This window comes from Danio rerio, chromosome 15 (assembly GCF_052040795.2).
Source record: "Danio rerio strain M-AB ecotype USA chromosome 15, GRCz13ab, whole genome shotgun sequence".
NCBI classification, from domain to species: Eukaryota; Metazoa; Chordata; class Actinopteri; order Cypriniformes; family Danionidae; genus Danio; species Danio rerio.
In genome coordinates this window covers 26,364,674-26,386,488 of record NC_141035.1, presented here as the reverse complement: position 1 = coordinate 26,386,488, position 21,815 = coordinate 26,364,674, and the positions used below count along the sequence as shown (strand labels likewise).

At 36.7% G+C, this 21,815-nt stretch overlaps 2 protein-coding genes across 3 annotated transcripts; both read left to right on the top strand.

Annotated features, from left to right (window-relative positions):
* Positions 1–613: 613 nt before the first annotated feature.
* On the top strand, positions 614–6,804 carry zgc:154093. Its single transcript, NM_001077731.1, is given in 2 exon segments — positions 614–693; positions 4,185–6,804. A coding segment is annotated over 1 exon segment (816 nt). The 5' UTR covers positions 614–693; positions 4,185–4,401; the 3' UTR covers positions 5,218–6,804.
* A 1,154-nt stretch (positions 6,805–7,958) lies between these two features.
* ercc2 (excision repair cross-complementation group 2) lies at positions 7,959–20,298 on the top strand. 2 transcript variants are annotated; one of them, NM_200926.2, is made up of 23 exons: positions 7,959–8,150; positions 8,286–8,385; positions 10,011–10,088; positions 10,279–10,341; positions 10,460–10,573; positions 10,664–10,780; positions 10,985–11,101; positions 11,185–11,308; positions 11,399–11,495; positions 11,592–11,725; positions 13,158–13,326; positions 13,402–13,520; positions 13,912–13,981; positions 14,077–14,146; positions 14,419–14,520; positions 16,037–16,100; positions 16,181–16,302; positions 16,395–16,487; positions 16,601–16,673; positions 16,760–16,830; positions 16,905–17,048; positions 17,115–17,258; positions 20,095–20,298. In NM_200926.2, exons 1-23 carry the CDS (start codon positions 8,146–8,148, stop codon positions 20,185–20,187), a joined length of 2,283 nt encoding a protein of 760 aa, NP_957220.2. In that variant the 5' UTR covers positions 7,959–8,145; the 3' UTR covers positions 20,188–20,298. The 2 variants fall into 2 exon arrangements, 1 of the variants encoding a protein (NP_957220.2); XR_015508429.1 differs by having other exon boundaries at positions 8,012–8,150; positions 13,402–13,591; positions 13,803–13,981.
* The last annotated feature ends 1,517 nt before the right edge of the window (positions 20,299–21,815 follow it).

Genomic DNA, 21,815 nt, shown 5'->3' with positions numbered 1-21,815 from the left:
CAATATATTTGAACATTTATGTAGGCCTACAAAACGGATCCTTTTTGTAATTTTTGGAAATATATGTTGAATATATGGCATTTTACATATTCCATCATTTTCATTCGGCTTAGTCCCTTATGTATCAGCGGAATGAACCGGCAACTATTCCAGCATATACGAAGCAGATGCCCTTCTAGCTGCAACTATTGTATATATGCAAAATTCAAATATGAACTTGTAGGCTATGTCATTAATAACGTCTATGTGGGTGATCAGACTACTTCAACTGTTTGGAAATGAGCAGTTTAGACATTAAACTATATATAATGCCTGTTGTGTTCAACCAGACACTAAAAAAAGCCTGGGGCTTTTTGGAGTGAACGGTCTCTTTAAATACAATGAATATCTGAGGGGGGAAGTGTGGACAAACCGCGTTGTGGCTGTTCCTATATAAATGCGCACTTTAATGCAACTTTTAAACGACAATCGCCACACGATGTGTGGAAACTCACTTTGTTCGTCCTCTTTTCCTCTTTCACTAGCATGATGCGCGCACACGCCCCCGTCCTGCCCTTCTTCACTCTCGGCTTCAGCGCGCGCTTAAGAGGTTTATAACAACCCTTCCGAGAGCGCGCAGATAGAACAGCTTATCCACTTACATCCAGGAATAACCTACAAGAACAATCAAGGGTTTCATCGCAGATATCAAAGGCAAGTACAAATACTTTCACCTGAAGTGTTAAATATTGTGTTTTAAGACTCACTTTGTTAAACCGAGATTTACTACTGTCTCAAATTGAGTTAAATTTGTCTCAATCTGATACACTGTCAGTGGTACGATAGAAAAATCCATTAACTTAGCTACTTTTATTGTTAAAATATGAAACACTTTAATGACTTTTCATTTAATTTCAAATGATTGAACTAAGAAACTATAGTCTAAAACTACTAGATTCAAATAGAAATTTGATAATATTTTTGTAAATGTAATTTAAAAACTAAGTAAAGATATTAATAGATCATTATGAACACCTTGTTTACTGTGTTTCTGAACATGTACTATAACTAAATTGTCATATTGCTTTGGCATTACACAAGTCAGGGTATTGACTGTCAAAAGCAAAAAAATTTAAACTTCATCTAAATTATTGTCTCATCTAGCAAATACAGTCCAAACTGTGCATTTAATAAATAAACGTATATAAAATAACTAGTTTTTTTTAAACACAATGTTGGGTGTAGACTGAAGTCTCAGCAGTGTTAAAGCAATGACACCATGTGGTTTACTAGGGAAATCCGGGAATTGGCTGATCTCAAGGACTAGCTGTGTTTAAGCATTACATAATAGGAGTGTGTTAGTGTAACTGGTCCAAGAGATTTTGTGAAGGTCAAGAGGACTGGTGTCATATAAGAGATGAACATTAGTTGTCTGACAGAAGAACACACATCTTTGAAACATTCAGTTTATATCTTTGTCTTTCTTTTTACAAGCATGTTTTTACAATTGCGTCACTTGCCAATAAATCTCAGCAACAAACTGTGAACAGTCGAATGGTAAGAAACATATGCCTCTCATAGAGGAACAATAACAGAATTGTGCTTGTTTTTAATGCATCCTCTGCCAGCAATGGCATAATTAACAGCATAATTAAATTCAGCCTGCTGGGAAAAGCAGTTTACAAAAGTTGTTTTTACATACAAAGAGAATGTATTAAATGCAATTAAAGTGTCACATTTCTGAATACATTTTGTGAAGAACATCAAGCATAACATATGATTTTATATGATATAAAATACACTTATTATAGATACACTCACAGCTGAATAATATTTTGCTGCTACAGTGTGATTCATTAGAATGTATTTTATTCATCAAATGATGGCGACCCCTCATTAATAAAGGGACTACGACGAAAAGAAAATGAATGAATGAATTTTGCCTTTTGTGAGTCATGGTAAAAATGTTTAAGCAAAATTAACTGCATTTATGTATATACAGCGCTCAGCATAACTGAGTACACTGCATTTCGAAAATAAATATTTTCATCCAATTCTCAGTGAATATGGGTAATTTATATTGGTGCATTTGAACAAAACAGATTTATTAAACAGATATATTTATTAAAATAATATTTTTGCCACAGAAAATCTTTAGAAATGGAAAGATGATACATTTAAATTCATGCAAAATATTGCAAAAAATGACAAACCACAAAATTTCATCAACAAAATTGTATATATTTTTTGTTTCTCTTGATTTTTGCTACTTTTCAAAATTGTATTAAATATTTTTCCTTAAAATAAATTTGGGCTACTCATGTGTGAACCATAATTATAAGTTATTGTGTCAGATTAGTTTCAGATTTGGCTTCAGTACTGACTAAACTAATGTATATGCACAAATATAATATTAAAAAGCATCCTAAAGAAAATATTAATTTAAATGAGAGATTTGGGGGGGTGTACTCATATATGCTGAGCACTGTACATACTATTTGGTGTTATTTTACATTTAAATATTAAATTTGTGCATCTAAATATTGCTAGACGTCCGGAAAATCAGATGAACAATGTTGTTGCTGCATATTTCTCAATGTTTGTAATGTTTATTATAGTTTATGTAGATGCACTCTCACAGAATTATCCCAATTTTTTAATTATTAGTTCTATCCAAATAGACATTAATTTCATCTGGTGAAATTATATATTTAATATCGATATATACTGTATATAGTAGGGGAGTCACGGTGGCACAGTGGGTAGCACGATCACCTCACAGCAAGAAGGTCGCTGGTTCGAGTCTCGGCTGGGTCGGTTGGCATTTCTGTGTGGAGTTTGCATGTTCTCTCTGTGTTCTCATGGGTTTACTCCAGATGTTCCGGTTTCCCCCACAGTCTAAAGACATTCGTAGTGTATGTGTGTGAGTGAGTGTGTCTGAATGTTTCCCAGTGAGGGGTTGCAGCTGGAAGGGCATCCGCTGCGTAAAACATATGCTGGATAAGTTGGCGGTTTATTCCGCTGTGGCGACAACTGATTAATAAAAGGGACTAAGCCGAAAAGAAAATGAATGAATGAATATATATAGTAGAAAAATAAAATATCACAATGTCAGTTTTGTTCAATATTGTGCAGCCCTACCAATAATTGTATTGTTTTATATAACCATTTTAAGATTTTAAATAATAAACAGTGTATATGGTTTTACAGTCTTCTAGCGCTGTGTTGTAAATGTTAGAAATTGTTATTCAGAGAAACTCTGAGTAAATAATAAAACTGCTGTTATTCTGTTGTGTTCAGTTCAGGGAAGCTTTCCAAAAAGTTGTGCAATCACTACATTAAAACACTAAACACAATAGCATACGTAAGTGTGGATGTTATTTGGTGGCCAGAGTTTAAAGGAGATCTGAACTGTGGATTTCTAATCTCATTCTGCACTGCCAGTAATGTTCTGGGGCAGTTTCATAATATACTTATAAAAGCATGCATGCATGCAAATAATGACTTTGTCTATGCCAATATATGTTATTAAAGTCATGTTGTAGAACAACTGAAATGTCAGAGGGGTTGTTATTTACAGGTATATACATAACTGAGCATATATAAATACACCCCTCACAAATTTATCTTTTTAAATTCAGATTTTTAATAGGAAGCTCTACAATATTATTTGTGTGCATATACATTACATTTATCCATACTGAAGCCAAATCTGGAGCTTATCTAACAAAATAACTTATGATAACAGTCCAAAAACTAGTACACCCAAATTTATATGTTATAGAAAAATATTAAATACAAATTTTAAAAAAGAGAAAAAATCAAGAAAAGCAAAATAAAAAAGGAAAAATTTAGTTGAAATTTTGTTGGTTGTAATTTATTTTGCAATATTTTGCTTGAATTTAATTGTATTATCTTTCAATTTGTAAATATATTTGTTGACTAAAATATTATTTTAATAAATAAATATGTTTAATAAATCTGTTTTGGTTAAATTCACCAAATACATTGCTTATATTCACTGAGAAATGGATAAAATATTGGGATAAACTCAGGTATGCTGAGCTCTGTAGCTGATCATAAATCACCACTCAGGGGAAAATAAATAAGTAGTTTCTTGAGTTTTTGATTTTTTCTGTGTTTTGTTGAAATTCTAGACGCTCTCTTAAGGTTGTAAATCTTTCTTCTCCTTATTTGTTCCTTAGATCCGCTGTTGTGATGAAACCTTCCTGAGCCTCCTGAAGAGCTTTGAACATAAAGCAGGCCACTTCCACCTCCAACTGGAAGATTTAAAAGTCAAATAAAGGACACAACCCAACCGTAACGTATGAAAGAGCTAATATCAGACTGAGGACTTGGTTCCTCTTCATTTCGGCTACAAACACCAGCGCAGACATTTGACCCCGAATACTGGGAAACAGAATGCCAGCAAAGACACCCATCTACTTAAAGACATCGACACCAAAGCGAGGGAAGAAGCCCAAGATACGGGACGTTTTATCAGGTGATATGATAAGCCCGCCACTGGGTGATGTGCGCCACAGTGCCCATGTTGGGCCAGATGGAGAAGGGGACATGTTTGGTGATGTTGGGTTCTTGCGAGGCAAACTGGACATGCTTCCAGGTCTCAATCAAGCGCCCGGCTCCCGTTCTCACAGCATTGACAGAAGAATGGATGAGATCTTTGAGGTGAGTGGCAAAAGTCACACTTACCACCGAGGCCACCATAACTCACTCCTCAAAACCACCATCTCCATGCCGGTGTTCATGGCGCCCGTGCAGCCTCCTCCTAAACCTCCACGTCTGCATTTAGATGAGCAGCCTACTCCTGTTCACCACCAGCAGCAGAACCACCATCACAGCCCGCAGCAGCGCTCCATGTCTGTGTGTGAGGGCGGGATTGGGAAATGTCACGAGCTCACTCTGTCGGCCTCAATCCCAGTCTTGCCACACATGATGCCTTCCACGAGCTCCTTATCCGAGGCTTCATCAGACGACTCCATGTCTGAAGGCTGTGGTCCGTTAGATCCGAAGCGAGGCTTGAGTCTGGACTCTGATGCGGGACTGAGCAATGAGGACCTGCGAAGTGAACACTGCGAGTCTCCTGCTGTCTCTCCCAGCGTGTCCCGCTCAGAGTCTCTAATGGGTTTGGACCTGGATTTGGGGCCATCCATTTTGGAGGACGTTCTTAGGATCATGGACCGTTATAAGAGCATGGAGGAGAGACATGAGATATAAGGGGAATTCTTCAGATGCTAAAATATTTAATAGTGTCTAACTGCAGACTTGCATATGCAAGCTGGGACATGCAATCTCAGACACAATGCACTCAATAGAGCTAGTGACGTCTTTGTGAGGAGTAAGGGTTAAGAGCGGGGATTAGGTGTGCGCTTCAAAAGCATCGCATCCAGCTCAGTTTGCATACGTTTGAAATTGCATCATGTCTGGTGTCAGCCATCTTGGTATTCCTGTTTTAAAGAACTTTGAATGGACTGGGATGTTAGCAAAATATCTGGTTGTGCCAGTAGAGTATTTTTATCCACATGCAATTTTCTTCATTCATTCATTCATTTATTCATTTTCAACTGCTTTTCTGGGTCGCGGGGGCAGCAGCCTTAAGGTCTTCCCTCTCCCCAGACACTTCCTCCAGCTCCTCCGTGGGGATCCCGAGGCGTTCCCAGGCCAGCCAAGAGACACAGTCCCTCCAGCGTGTCCTAGGTCTTCCTCAAGGCCTCCTCCCGGTGGGACATGTCTGGAACACCTCCCTAGGTAGGTGTCCAGGAGGCATCCGAAACAGATGCCCAAGCCACCTCAGCTGACTTCTCTCGATGTGGAGGAGCAGTGGTTCTACTCCGAGCTCCTCCTGGTTGACAGAGCTCCTCACCCTATCTATAAGGGTGAACCCTGCAACCCTGCGAAGGAAACTCATTTTGGTAACTTGTATCCGAGATCTTGTCCTTTCGGTCAGGACCCAAAGCTCATGACCATAGGTAAGAGTAGGATTGTAGATTGACCGGTAAATCGAGAGCTTTGCCTTTCGACTTAGCTACTTCTTTACCACAACGGACAAGTACATTGACCGCATTACTGCTGCCGCTGCACCAATCCGCCTCTCTCATGCTCCATCCTTCCCTCACTCGTGAACAAAACCCCAAGATGCTTGAGCTCCTCTACCTGGGGTAAAGACTTTCCTCCAACCTGAAGATGGCAAAACAACTTTTTCTGGTGGAGCACCATGGCCTCGGACTTGAAAGTGCTGATTCAGATCCTAGATGCAATCATCTAAAACAGGCAATAAACTTTATAACTTCAACTCTGTCATTGTAAAAATACAGTGATCAGTTCATCTGCATAAGGTGAAGAGGTCATGACAGTAATGAACAGCATGATGAACGCTAACGCTATAACTGTGGATGGCATCACAAAAGCAGTGATGTGATGCTTTGGTCATTTTGACCCAATTGGATATGTTAAATAATCGAGCATTAAAATTTGTTTGTTTTTATATTTGATGTTACTTATTAAGCTGCGTTTTACAGGGAAGGGAATTGGGATTTTGGCTCTGTAGTTATATCAGGAAGTTTGTCATAAAGGTTTAGAAAGTATAGTTTTATTCTGTTGAGGTGAATATTGTCAAAGAATGACCCAAAATGGATTTATACAAATATTTTAATATGTCTAAACTGTGGTCTTTACCCGGCCTATGAGTACGAAGGAAATCACTTCATGAAGATGAATCTTTGTTAGGGTGAAATACTGTATATTTTATTGCATTGTAATATATGATTTAAAAATGTTTATGTAAATAAAATATATTATATAAAATATGCCCCTGTATTAATAATGAAAAATGTTCTCATTTCTTTGGTTCTTTCTCTTTTTTCCCCTCATATGTATTAAAAAATGTCATTTTAGAAGGGGGGCTTAGTAGTAGTGGCTCAGTGGTTAGCATTGTCGCCTCACAGCAAGAAGGTCGCTGGTTCGAAGCACAGCTGGGTCAGTTGGCATTTCTGTGTGGAATTTGCATGTTCTTCTCTTGTTCGCGTGGGTTTCCTCCACAGCAAGGTTATTATAGTTTTGGATTTTTTATTGGTTTTAGTTTTTATTTTGTTTTGACTTTTTGTTTTCAAAATCAGTTTTAATTAGTTTTTAGAGGTAGATTTACTAGTTTTTATTAGTTTCCATATTTTATAGTTGCTTAGTTTTGTTTATTTATTTATTTATTTTTGCACATTGGGATATTTGCTATGTACAAGATTCAAAATCAATAAATATTGTACAAAATACAATAAATATTGTAAAATAAAAACTCAACAATAATTTTTTGAAACATGTTTTCACAGGACACATGACCACTATCATCTACCACTACCACCTACTCATCTTCAAATTCAAATACAACAGCCCACAAGATAGCCTTAAGTAAAATCGTGTGCATGGCTGCCTCTAAGGTTAGACACACAGTAGTGATGGGAAGTTCAGATCTTTAATTCATTCCGCTTTAGCAACCTCTGATGAATAAAGGGACTAAGCTGAAGGAAAATGAATGAATGTAAGTTAAGTGTACTCTACTTGCTTTTCTCTTTTCTGTTTGTTTTTATTTTTTTCTTGTTTGTTTACAATGCACTCTAATTGTACCTGCTTTTCGTTTTTCTTAGCTTTTTTCATTCTTTTTTCTTTGTTTATTTAAAATACAGTATAATTTAGTGTAATCTGTGATAGGCTATATTTTTAATTGATCAAATTTTACTTTTCATGAAAAAAATACTGTTGTTTGTTTTAAAAAATCAGTCATATTTGTAGTGAAGAAAATTACAACCTACACAATTTTAGCGAAAGTTTAGTGCGGACTTCTTTTCTATATATATATTTTTTGATTAACCCCAATGGTGACAAATGTACTTCCGTCAAGGGATTGACATGACGTGCGTGTCATCCAATGAGCTGACAGGATAAGGCGGGCTTTGAAGCGAACAACCAATCAATTAAGCAAAATAGATTACGCACTTTCACTGCGACAGCGTTTTACGCTACCGAGATCGCTTGTGTACCTCGATAGAAGTCTTTTTGTGTAATGCGTTCATGACAGTTATATTAATGTGTGGAAACATACAAAACTGAATACGAGAAACACTTAAGTGCTGCAGAGAAACAATACCAGCAAACATGAAGTAAGTAAACGGTAAATTTTAACTGTTAACGTTAGCATTGCTGCAAATCTGCAGACTGGTAATGGCCCAAACCGCTGTTCATTTAACACAAGTTTTGTTTTTCCTCTAACGTTAATGTCTATTTGATCCTATTAGGCTGAATATCGACGGGTTATTAGTCTACTTTCCGTATGACTACATCTATCCCGAACAATACTCGTATATGCTTGAGCTGAAGAGGACGCTGGATGCAAAGGTATTTATACACAGACACTCATACATTAAACTAATGTTGTATCATGTAACAACATAGACCATTTTCAGGGATGTAAACCAAAACAATGGTCTCAATGTATTTCATGTTTTCCATTTGTAATGTCCATACTTTCTGAGATTTTAAAAAGAGCCATATATTGTAAAATAATGTCATGATAGCGGTTTTAACATTAAATTATGATTTAATTGTCTCATGTTACAGTTATGAAATAGTTTGAAACAAGCAGAAAATGTTCATGGGCCAAAGATATCACCACATTGAAGTGATCTATATTAACATTGTGGCTGGATGTTTTGACATAGGCCAAAAGATGCATCTATAGTTGATACACAACTAATTTAAAGTGTATTTTTTGTTCCTTCTTACAGCGTTATTTTTACAATTGAGGTAAAGTTGGTTTTATATTAGCACATTCGTTCAGTGACATGCTCCCTTTATTGTTTACCATGGTAATTTGAATATTCAGAGTGAAATCCTATTAAAGTATGACTTCAAAACAACATTAGCTATATGTTTTTAGGCAGTGAACAATGTTGTACTTTGATAGTCATGGTAATAAGATTTCCCTATTTAGAGTTTGCTAAAATATTTTTCTAAAAATATGATATTAGGGAAAAAGACTGAATGTGTGGGTATAAAACCAACTTTACTGTTTTAATTGAGATAAAGTTGGTTTTATACTCACACATTTGTTCAGTGACATGCTCCCTTTTTGTTTACCATGGTACTTTGAATATTTGGTCTGCAATCCTAGGTAAGTATGACTTCAAAACAACATTAGCAATCTTTTTTTGTATAGTGAAATGTGGTCTTAAGGTTTGCTGGTTTAAGAGTTGGTTCAGGTAAAAAGTGTAATTATAAATGTACTTACAGAATTTAATTACAGATGTAATTACATGCAGATATTTAATCAAGCATAAGTACAATGTAAAATCATATATTTACTCATTAAGTAAAGTGTAACGAATGATTCAATTTCAGTGTAAGTTCATGTTAGTAAAGGCCACTTAATATAAAGTGGGACCGAAAAATTTTCTGAAAATATTTTTAGAGAGAAAGACTGAATGTGTGAATATAAAACCAGCTTTACTCTAATATTTTTATTGAGGTAAAGTTGGTTTTATATTCGCATAATCGTTCCGTGACATCCTCCCTTTATTTTTTACCATGGTACTTTGAATATTTGGTCTAAAATCCTATGTAAGTATGACTTCAAAACAATCTTTTTTGTACAGTGAACAGTGTTGTACTTTAAAAGTCATTGGATGCTATTATGGTTTCCCTATAAATATGAATTTGCAAAGAATATTTTTCTGAAATGTATATTATTAGGGAGAAAGACCAAATGTGTGGATTTATAGGTTATCATGATGCTACTGCCCTAATTTAATTGCCCCTGGTGGGAATAATAAAGTTCACCACATCATTTTTAGTCTGATTATGAATGCATTTTTTGTAATCTCGCATTATCTGAGATGTTGGATGGGATGTTTATGTTAAACAGAGCCATGACTGAGTGAAAGTAAAAAGCAATAAAAAACAAAAAAAAATTGTTTGTCTTATGTATAGTTGTTTCATATTTTGTTTTTATTATGTGTGTAAAGGGTCATGGAGTTCTGGAGATGCCCTCAGGAACAGGAAAAACTATTTCTCTTCTTTCGCTCATCGTTGCTTACCAGAAGGTGACGGATTTTGATCGACGATTAAATATTTGAATACTTTATTAAATGACAGTCTGATGGCTTTAAAAATATCCCTGATTTATATATATAATTATATATATATATATATATATATATATATATATATATATATATATATATATATATATATATATATATATATATATATATAATGTTTAATCTCTTACAGACTTACCCTTTAGAAGTCACCAAGCTCGTGTACTGCTCTCGCACGGTGCCTGAGATAGAGAAGGTATTTTGTTGACTGACTTGATATAGATGTTTATTACCTTTTATACATTTTTTTTTGCTTTCTAAATACACATGTCGTATGTTAATTTTTATTTTATGCATCTTTCATTTACCTGCAGGTTGTGGAGGAGCTAAGGAAACTGATGGATTATTACTCAAAGCAAACGGGAGTAAAAAACGACTTCCTCGCCCTTGCACTTTCCTCGAGGAAAAACCTGTGCATTCATCCTGAGGTAGAGGCCGCTGAATGGGCAGATTTGTCTGTGATTTCAGTAAAATCTGTGCTGTGATCTTATTAAAAAGTACTGAATGTGTGACTACAGGTGAGCTCTCTGCGTTTTGGAAAAGAAGTAGATGGAAAATGTCACAGTCTGACAGCATCGTATATTCGAGCGCAGCATCAGAGTAACCCAAATCAGCCTGTCTGCCAGTTTTATGAGGTGGGACACATTTCCTAAGCATATACAATCATGGCACAGTTTTTCTTACTTTTTATTTTATTTTTTTCTAGTGTAAAGTGTATTTTTTCTTTCTATTTTTGCTGTTTCTTTCTATATTTTAATGTTTTTTAAAAAGTATAATAATAATAAACACATTTAAACAAAAAAAAATAATGATAGCTTGAAATTGGTTCCTGTTTGCAGGAATTTGATAATGTAGGCAGACAGGTGCCCATTCCCCCTGGTATATATAATTTGGACGATCTGAAGGACTTTGGGCGTAGAAAAGGCTGGTGTCCTTACTTCCTGGCACGTTACGCAGTGAGTACTTTGCTAAGGTTAATATAATGTGCAATTGCTGTGCATGTAATTTATTTCACTCTCTCATATGTTCCTTTATTCAGCTTCTTCACGCAAACATAGTAGTGTACAGCTACCATTACTTACTAGATCCGAAAATCGCAGACTTGGTCTCGAAAGAGCTCGCAAAGAAATCAGTTGTCGTGTTCGATGAGGCTCACAACATTGGTGAGTAGCACATTTCAATATTTATCACTGTGATTTATACATCATGTGGACTAGATTATTGTTATTTAAGCTCATATTGTTTTCTTTTAGATAATGTGTGTATTGATTCCATGAGCGTCAACATCACCAGGAGGACACTGGATCGCTGCCAAACCAATGTGGAAACCCTTCAAAACACCATTAGCAGGTGTGACAAAAGAGTGGGAATTAATAAGCAACCTCTGCATTTCTTAATGCCTTTAATGTGTTTAATGTCCTGCATTCTGCTTGTTGTCTTTTAAAGAATTAAAGAAACAGATGCTGCCAAACTTCGAGAAGAATACAGAAGATTAGTCGAGGGTCTTAAAGAAGCTAATGTTGCCAGAGAAACTGACATTTATCTGTCCAATCCAGTTCTGCCTGATGAAATCCTGCAAGGTCAGATTTTGTTATCTAACAACTTACAAATCATATAGACTTTAAAAAAAAATAATAAATTAAGTGAAGTTTATTTATAAACTAATTTCCAGAGATCACCTGCTTATGATTGATTACAGGTGGTCCTGCATTAGCCAATTCATTCCTTTTCTTTTCGGCCTAGTCCCTTTATTAATCTGGGGTTGCCACAGCGAAATGAACCGCTAACTTATCCAGTACTTGTTTTACGCAGTGGTTGCCCTTCCAGCTGCAACCCATCTCTGGAAAACATCCATACGCACTCACTCACACTCCTACATTACGGACAATTTAGGCTACCCAATTCACCTGTACCGCATGTCTTTGGACTGTGGGGGAAACTGGAGCAACTGGAGGAAACCCATGCAAACGCAGGGAGAACATGCAAACTCCACACAGAAATGCCAACTGACCCAGCCGAGGCTCTAACCAGCGACCTTCTTGCTGTGAGGCGACAGCACTACCCACTGCTCCACTGCGTCGCCTGCGTTAGGCAATTCATGTTTTACCAATCAGAATATTCCTAAGTCTCCATAAATACCCTAAGTTCCATTTCACAGTCATCTTCGCATTGAAGAATCCCCCCTTCCTCCCTTACTCCTTCTTTCCTAGATGGGCGGCATTGTGGCCCAGTGGTTAGCATTGTTGGCCCACAGCAAGAATGTCATTGGTTCTAGTCCTTACCAAGCCAGTCAGCGTTTCTGTGCGAAGTTAACATGTTCTCTCTGTGCTCGCATGGGTTTTCCCCGGGTTCCCTGGTTTCCTCCCACAATTTTAAAACATGCACTATAGACGTGCTCCTAGTAATTAGTTATCTCTTCATAACAATTTCTAATTGCTCATTAGCTACAAATAGCAGTTAAGTTCTCGAGATTTCCCTGAGCTCAATAAGATCCTTGAATCATGGGCTCCCTCCCATTTGCAGGGTGAGAGAGGAGTTTGAGCTTAGGGAAATCTTGTGAACTTCCCTACTGTTTGTAGCTAATGAGCAATTAGGGATAGCATGCCAAAAAAGCTTTATAATCAATCTTCTGCTAAGTGTGAACTCTTGAAGTGTCATCTGCACACAATTTTTATATTTCTCTTCATTCCCTTAAGATTTTTAGGCATTTTTATAATAAAGTGACAAAGTCACTTTTTACTTGACATCTGATGTTTTAAGTCATGATTTTGAGCAATAAATATATAATATCTGTTCTAACATATGAAACAGAGACTTTTTTGTAAAGAAGTCAGTATATTCCTTTAAATACCATTTGTTGTGAAAATATGATCTATAAAGACATTCATACATGTAGCTTAAGTGTATAAGTATGTTTGGAAGAGGTACTTTTTAAGCTGTTTCCTCCTTTAAAATGTGTGTGTAGAATATTTAATAAAATCTAAATCATAGCACGTGTGACTTTCACTACAGAGGCTGTTCCTGGCAGCATCCGCACTGCAGAGCACTTTGTAGGCTTTATGAAGCGCTTCCTCGAGTATCTGAAGGCCCGTTTGCGGATCCATCATGTGGTGCAGGAAAGTGCTCCTCAGTTCCTCAAAGACATCTTTGAGAAGGTCTGCATTGACCGCAAACCCCTGAGGTCAGTTAACACAAGTACTGGTGGTCACTATTAACCGATGGACCCAGCATAAACGTACATTTATTGCACTTCTAGATTTTGTGCAGAACGGTTACGGTCACTGCTGCGGACTCTGGAGATTGCGGACATCGCCGACTTCTCACCCATTACTCTGATATCACACTTTGCCACTCTTGTCAGCACCTACAGCAAAGGTAACAAAGGCCCAGTTTACACCTGGTATTAGGGTTGTTCTTTTGTTCTTTGTACTTTGTTTTTGCATTTGGTTTATTTTTTTAGTTTATTTTAATTTCTAGTTAATTAATTTCTAATTTGTTATGAGAAAAATTGTTAAAAAACAATCATGTAATAAATTCAGTATCGTTAAATCGAGAGAATATTACATCTTTAATCGCATTGCTTTCAGAGTAAATGCTCAATAAGGTCTAATTCATCCGAATAGCAAAAAAAGACCAGTTATTCTTCATGTACTTGAGATTTTAACGTGTCGCTGACAATAAATAATACTAGGTGGAAACATGGCCCAAAGCTCCTCACAAATTTCCCTCTGCTAGTTTTATGAGTGATTTTTCTTTCTTTTTTTAGGTTTCACCATCATCATAGAGCCCTTTGAAGACAAAACGCCGACAATAGCAAATCCTGTTCTTCACTTCAGGTCTGCTATAATACAGTTTTTTCTTGTGTTTTTACTGAATGTCTATTAAGCCCTGTTTATTAGCTTTGTTGCTCAATTTAATCCTTTGTCTACAGTTGTATGGATCCTTCTATCGCCATAAAGCCAGTGTTTGGCCGTTTTCAGACAGTCATTATCACATCAGGGGTAAGCTGGGCTTCTCCACCCATGTGTCCATGTCTTTGTTGAATATGAGATTACACACACGCACACGCTGCTCGCTAATCTCTACATGCCATCATTGTTCACTTTCAAATGTTTATTTTTTTAAATGGTCTTGCTAAATTGCTTTTTCTTTCATCCAACATCCATAGTCTATCTAATGCAAAACATCTAAAGCTTCAGATGTTTGTTTTGTTGTGTCCAGCTTCACTATAGCAACTTTTGTTCTAACATATTTTATGATTGTCTCTTAATAGACACTCTCTCCGCTGGACATCTACCCACGCATCCTTGATTTCCGCCCTGTCACTATGGCATCCTTCACCATGACACTGGCACGAACCTGCTTGTGCCCGCTTGTGAGTTATGACTGAGGCAGTGCCAGCAAAATACACTGGAGATGAAAATTAGAGAGCCATTTATAAACATTACTGCTGATGAGTTTTTTTCACCAAGTAGTGTAAATTCTTGTAAATGCATAGACACATCCTTACCCTGTTCAGAGCTACAGAGAATTCCAACTCCAGTGTTGAACTGGTCGATCATTGAAATGCTCAGGATTAAACTGTCCTTTTATGACTTTGTCTTCTGTTAGATGATTAGTTTAACAGAATATTCTAGAAATCACACATTTGAAATGAGCGACTTCTCTTGCTATGAAGGCTGAAAGGCTCCTCCTTCGGCCTTCATCTGGAGAATCTGCTGTCTGAGGGTTTTGGTCATTAGAGACAGCTCTCCATTTTGCAAAGTCAGTGAAAATGGTAACATTCGGTTATCAGTTGAATAGGCTTTGACAGATAAATAAGGAAACTCTCATCAGGTGCAGTAAAACGAAGTGTGGGGATCTGAAAGTGGTTCAGATAACTAAGCTTTTATACTGTGATTCAGAATATACGTAACACGAAATATACTTAAAAAGGGTATTATTACTTTTTCAATTTAAATAGGAGAGAAGCAGTGATCGCAAAATTTTGGAAATTGTAGGGTTTCTAATTTTGATCTTCTCCCTGTAAGTGAAGTTTTACAAACTAATTTCGAGAGGAGCATGTGATATGATCGACTACAGCTGGTTCTTATTACTATAACTTGTACTATAACCTTATTACTACTACAAAATTACTATAAATTTTCTGCCTAAACTTCATTTCCTATCTTTGTTTTGGGAACCCCCTTCCCATCCTTCCCTTCTTAATTTTATGATCAGGCAACACGGTGGCTCAGTGGCTGGCACTGCTACCTCGCAGCAACAGGGCTAATGGTTCAAGTCCTTACTGAGCCAGTCGGTACTCTCTGTGCGGAGTTTGCATGTTTTCCCCATATTCGCGTGGGTTTTCCTCGGCTACTCCGGTTTCCTTCCAGTCTAATAACATGTAACATAAGCGAATTGTAAAAGCAGCCGCAAGCACTTAACGCATACATACTGAATCGATTCCTATAGAACAGGTATAGAAAAAAAAAGCGAACCTAAGGGCTCTTGTATACCTGATCTCGTATCCCTCCTAATGCTCATTGACCAGACGGGAACCTTGGGCTCATCTCTGAGCTCAGGGTTCTCTCCCGGTAAAGCATGCCAAACCTGCTATTATAGTCGAGCATTATCTAAGTGTGAACTCTTGAAGTGTAGATTTACATTTAAAGAAGCAAGTATGTGAAATTACATAATGCTTTTTAATTAACATTTTTGATTAAAGATATGCAGCATTTGTGACATTTTTATTTACATTTTAATAGATACAAATTTTGTTTTATTATATTAATAATTTATTCATTTTTAAATACTTTAATAGGAAAGTTTGATAAAGCATCTAGTGGTCTTTAGCCCCTTGTTGAAAACTACTTCATTAAATGTTTTTCAAATCTAACTAACTTTTTCAGATTGTTGGTCGAGGGAATGATCAGGTGGCGATGACCTCCAAGTTTGAGACCAGAGAAGACTTTGGTAAGTTGCTTTGTAGTTTTTGTTAGTGATACTGACTTAATATTGAAGCTAAATAATGAGCATTTTCATGCATCCCGTAGCTGTGATTCGTAATTATGGAAACCTGCTGCTGGAAATGTCCGCTATTGTCCCAGATGGGATTGTGGCCTTCTTTACCAGTTACATGTACATGGAGAACATTGTAGCCTCATGGTATGAACAGGTATGAAGATGCAACTTCTGACTTCTTGCCTCTAATCATTTGAAGTGCTGTTATGATAACCACATATAACAATTCTCCTGCTGGATTTGTAGGGGATCCTTGAAAACATCCAAAGGAATAAGCTCATTTTCATAGAAACCCAGGACGCAGCAGAGACCAGCATGGCTCTGGAAAAGTATCAGGAGGTCAGTAATCATTGGGTTTTTAATGCTCCCTAATCCTATTTCCCCTTAATCGGGTTGTGTAATGTTAACTTTATTTTAAGTGTCCTGTATTAAAGGTTGTCTTTCACTTTTAGGCCTGTGAGAACGGCAGAGGAGCAATTCTGCTCTCGGTGGCACGAGGGAAGGTGTCAGAGGGGATTGACTTTGGTGAATACTAGTCCTTTAAACAGTTCTGGGGATTTCTAACTCTTAATTAAACAATTAAGTAAAAAAAAGGTTGTTCTGTTCCCCAGTTCATCATTTTGGCCGTGCTGTCATCATGTTCGGAGTGCCTTATGTTTACACTCAGAGCCGAATCCTCAAGGTTTGTCAAGATGTTTTTCACACATTAAAGTAGTACATTATGAAACTTACCGAGATGTGTTTGCTTTGAATCAGGCACGACTGGAGTACCTCAGAGACCAGTTTCAAATCCGGGAGAATGACTTTCTGACATTTGATGCCATGCGCCACGCGGCTCAGTGTGTAGGCAGAGCCATCCGAGGAAAAACTGACTACGGCCTGATGATCTTTGCGGATAAGGTATATAAATCTAAGGGAAAATGAGCATTAAAAAGATGGTGGATGGTTAACAATTGTTTTCCTCAGCGCTACGCACGAGCGGATAAGCGAGGAAAGCTGCCCCGCTGGATCCAGGAACACCTTACGGACGGAAGCCTAAATCTGACCATCGATGAGACTGTGCAGTTATCCAAACACTTCCTGCGACAGATGGCACAGCCTTTCAGACGGGTAACATGACCACATTAACCTTCCTCAGCCTGTACGGATCAGCCGCTCACTCATCCAAACCTGTCATGCTGACTGGCCTTCATTTACAACGCTCGCACTTAGATACTTTCTGAATTAAAACGACTGCTAACAACTACTTCAGAACTTTTGGAAGGTTAATAATTGTGAAATATCTTGCTTATTTTATCGTTTAACATTCGAAGATGAATAATTTCAGAAGTAAATATCAACATTGCTATGAAATAATTGCTTAAATAGTCAGTTTCTTACAGTATATAGTATATTTGTTAATAATAATAACAACAAAAAATACAAAAAGTAATTATTAATTTAAAGCTAATGGGTGAAAAGAGGATGAAAGCAAGCACAAACAAAAAAACATTAAGCCATAATGATCAAACTCAAACAAATAAAATAAAATAAAATATGTCTGTTTAAATATTTTCACCCCTCATAGTTATTAATTCTTTTCCAAATTAAGCCAAACATCAAATATGTTAGTATTTTTAATTTTTGGTTTCTTCATATTGCATATATCAGTGTTTGGTAAGTTATTTCATAAAAGTAATCTCTAATTACATCATTAAAATTGTATTTAACATTTCTTAATTAGTCTGAAAATAATTTAATTACATGACCTGATAATACTACTTAAAATCTTTGTAAATCTCAATGCTTAATGATATAAATTCAACTCTTAATTTAAACATGGTCTTAGTCATTAATTTCTCACACAACATTTTTCTTTCTTGAACATATAATCATCTTAAAAAATTTAAACACATTGATTAATTTTTCTTTGTTATACTTTCCTATTGTCCCTTATTTATTAAGGATTATCACAGCAGAATAAGCCGGCAACTGTCGTGTGTTTTACCAGCAGATGCCCTTCCAGCTGCATCCCAGTGCTGGAAAATAAATATAAACTTTAGCTGATAAATATAATTACTCTGTAATAAATTACAAAACTGTTGGGAAAAAAATATATATAAGAAATAATACAAGTATATTATAAGTAAATTGCCTATAAATTTAAAAGTAATTCCTTACGCTACTGTTCAGCAGATAAGTCATTTATTTACAGTAACTAGCTGCTTTGTAACTAATTACACTCAACACTAATCTCAATACATACTCTACCTGACAAAAGTCTCGTCTATCTCAGTTATAAGAGCAACAAATAATTACTGGACTTCTAGTTTGTCATTTGGAAAAGTTGCAGAAGGTAGATTTTTCTGATGAATCATCTGTTGAACTGCATCCCAATCATCACACATACTGCAGAAGACCTATTGGAACCCACATGGACTCAAGATTCTCACCGAAATCAGTCAAGTTTGGTGAAGGAAAAATCATGGTTTGGGGTTACATTCATTATGGGGGCGTGTGAGAGATCTGCAGAGTGAACGGCAACACCAACAGCCTGAGGAATCAAGATATTTGTGCTGCCCATTATATCACAAACCACATGAGAGGGTAAATTCTTCAGCAGGATAGTGCTCCTCATTTAGGGATGCGCGGATCAGCTGACATGACAACCGAATCCGCGGCTTCATACAAATCATCCAACCGCCACCCGCCCGCACATATAGTTTTATCAGATGTATGAATCCGCGCCTAATCGTCACTTTAATAGTTAAATATTTGCTTTTGGCATGATGATAAGTCACCATGGATATTAACAGCAGATTCAGTGAGCTATTATCTGCGCATCTCTGATAGTAAAATAATGTTAATCTTAAATGTTTTTTAAAAGAATATTTATTTATAGAAACAAAAGTTTGTCTTTAGACAACATTTTCTTCATTTTCAAATACAGAAAGTAAAAATAGGACATTTTAGCTTTTACAGATACAAGAACAAGATAACAAAAATGGTGCCACTTTAGCCTAAACGGCAGTTATGTCGTGTTTACTTGGCCCTTTTCTTCACACTGTGCAAAAACAGTATAGCTTCTACTGCGCCTCGCCTCCAAAACGCGGCCAGCTGCACTGAATGAGCGTTGCTCGCACCGCTTGTTGTAGGAATGAACAAGACTCTCCTCACAAGGCGCTGCAGTCGTGTAAATAAGCGATCTTTTTTTCTTTTAGAACGAGAGCAGATTTTCCTCTGATTACTCCTCTAACTAAAACTTTGAACAGTACTACTCTTGCACTTCATCCATTATTTTGGGTGTCTCATCTTTTCATTCTGCAAAGCCCACTCTCTGCTTTTTCGCTGGTTCTGCTACATCCACCCGCAACCGACCTGCATACAATCATAATGTATTTTTTTTTATTACCTGAACCGCCTGACCCGCGGATTATCCGCAGCGCCCGCGGATATAACCCTCATCTGTGCATCACTACTCCTCATACTTCAGCCTCCACAACCAAGGTCCTGATAGCAAAGAAGGTCAAGGTGTTCCAGGTTTGGCCAGTCCAGTCACCAGACATGAACGTTATTGAGCATGTCTGGGGTAAGAACGCTTTCTTTGCCAATCCAGATGACTTCATTAATAAGTTATTTGAGTCATTGCAGAGATGGATGGATGCAGTCCTCCAAGCTCATGGAGGTCATACACAATTAAATAATAAAAAATCAATCAATTTTATTTTAGTAAAATAAGCGTAATCTAGAGGCCTTTTCTTTTCATATAAGCCACTTCAATTACACATCAATTAGAACTATTATTTGTCGTTACTAAAACTTGGATAGGCGACAAGTCATTTGTCAGGTAGTGCATGACAAAGGAAATATTCATATATTGAGGTTTATTTTTGCAAGAATGAGGTTGTGAGCTGCATGTTTTGATTTATGACACCAATTTAGATATATATTTCTTTATGTTTGGCAGGAGGATCAGTTGGGTCTGTCTCTGCTGACTCTGGAACAGCTCCAGTCTGAGGATATGTTGCAGAAAATTGCCCAGATCGCTCACCAAGCCTGAACGCTCTTCTAAAACAAAGAAATAAACTCTGGCAGATGTGTAAATGTATATACTGTTTTATAAAGTGTTTTCTACAACAATGACAGGAGCATGAATAAATGCTGTTCTTTATCCAGTGTTGTTCTGTAATATTTGAAGACAAACATACTGTGCCAGATCCAGCTGCAGAGAGCACACAAACACACTAAACTGCAGACACCTCATTTATAAAGTGTGTGTACACTTAAATCCACAGAAATGTTTGTATTTATAAAACTACCACCACATCTAGGTCTTAGTAGGTATACACTCTTTTTCTGGCGGTGAAGTTGTTGTACTGCAGCTATCTGAGCATCTAATAAAAGCAGTGTACGCGCACCAAATTAATCCTAAACAACAAAGACACAGTGTGAGAGATTGTGCGGTCAGATCTTTTTTATTAACGGGACATTTTGTGAGATTAAACTGATCTAGAGAATGCTTTACACATTCTGTATACTGCACAGTTTATTCTGCTGTTGGAAATTAATTAATTTATTCATTTTCTTGTCGGCTTAGTCCCTTTGGTAATCTGGGGTCGACATAGCGGAATAAACCGTCAACTTATCCAGCATGTTTTTACGCAGTGGATGCCCTTTCAGCCGCAACCAATCTCTGGGAAAGTTGTTGGAATTTATTTTATTTATTATTATATTCATTATTATTCATTGATTTTCCTTCGGCTTAGTTCCTGATTTATCAGAGGTTGCCACAGCAGAATAAACCGTTTTATCACACGGATGGCCTTCCAGCTGCAACCCAATACTGGGAAACAACCATACACTCTTGCATTCACACACACACGCACACACAATTTAGTTCATCCAATTCACTTATAGCGCATGCCTTTGGACTGAAGGGGAACCCGGAGCACCCGGAGGAAACCCACATGAACACGGGGAAAACATGCAAACTCCACACCGAAAGGCAAACTGGCCCAGTCAGGGCTCAAACCAGTGACCTTACTATGAGGCTATGGTGCTAACCACTGCACCACCATGCTGCCATTCACTATTGTATTTTATTATTATTGTGATTTGTGAATCATGTTGATTTACTAATGCTTAAAATCCACACTAAATAAATAATTAAAATATATCGGAAATAAATAAACATCTGCTGCCATCAGCCCTAAACTTTTAGTCATTTACATCAGTTATATTTGCAGAAAATACATTTTTGTACATTTGAGCAGTAGTAGTAAACTGTAAATATAAAGAAATGCCAAATCATAAATGTTTTTAGACGCGTGACAATTATTATTTTTGAAGACAAATGACCATAAATGTGCAATTATTTATGTTTTTATGATACGAAAGCAGGACCTCAATTTTAAATATATTTTCTTTGTGCTTGTTATTCTCAAGCATACAAATCCAGATATTGGTGTGTTCTTTTATATGGTAATATTAATTAGGGGCATCAAAAAGGCGGAGCTTTGACAGCAGTCTGCTGCACATGTTGTCAAATTCAATAACAACAAAAAAAAAAGCTCTCCTTCAGATGTTGTGATCAGTGATTTTGCTCAGAACCTGATGCAAATACATTTTTATAAATCTGAATGTTTGCATAGATCAATAAATGGCGAGAATCATAAAATGGCGAGAATT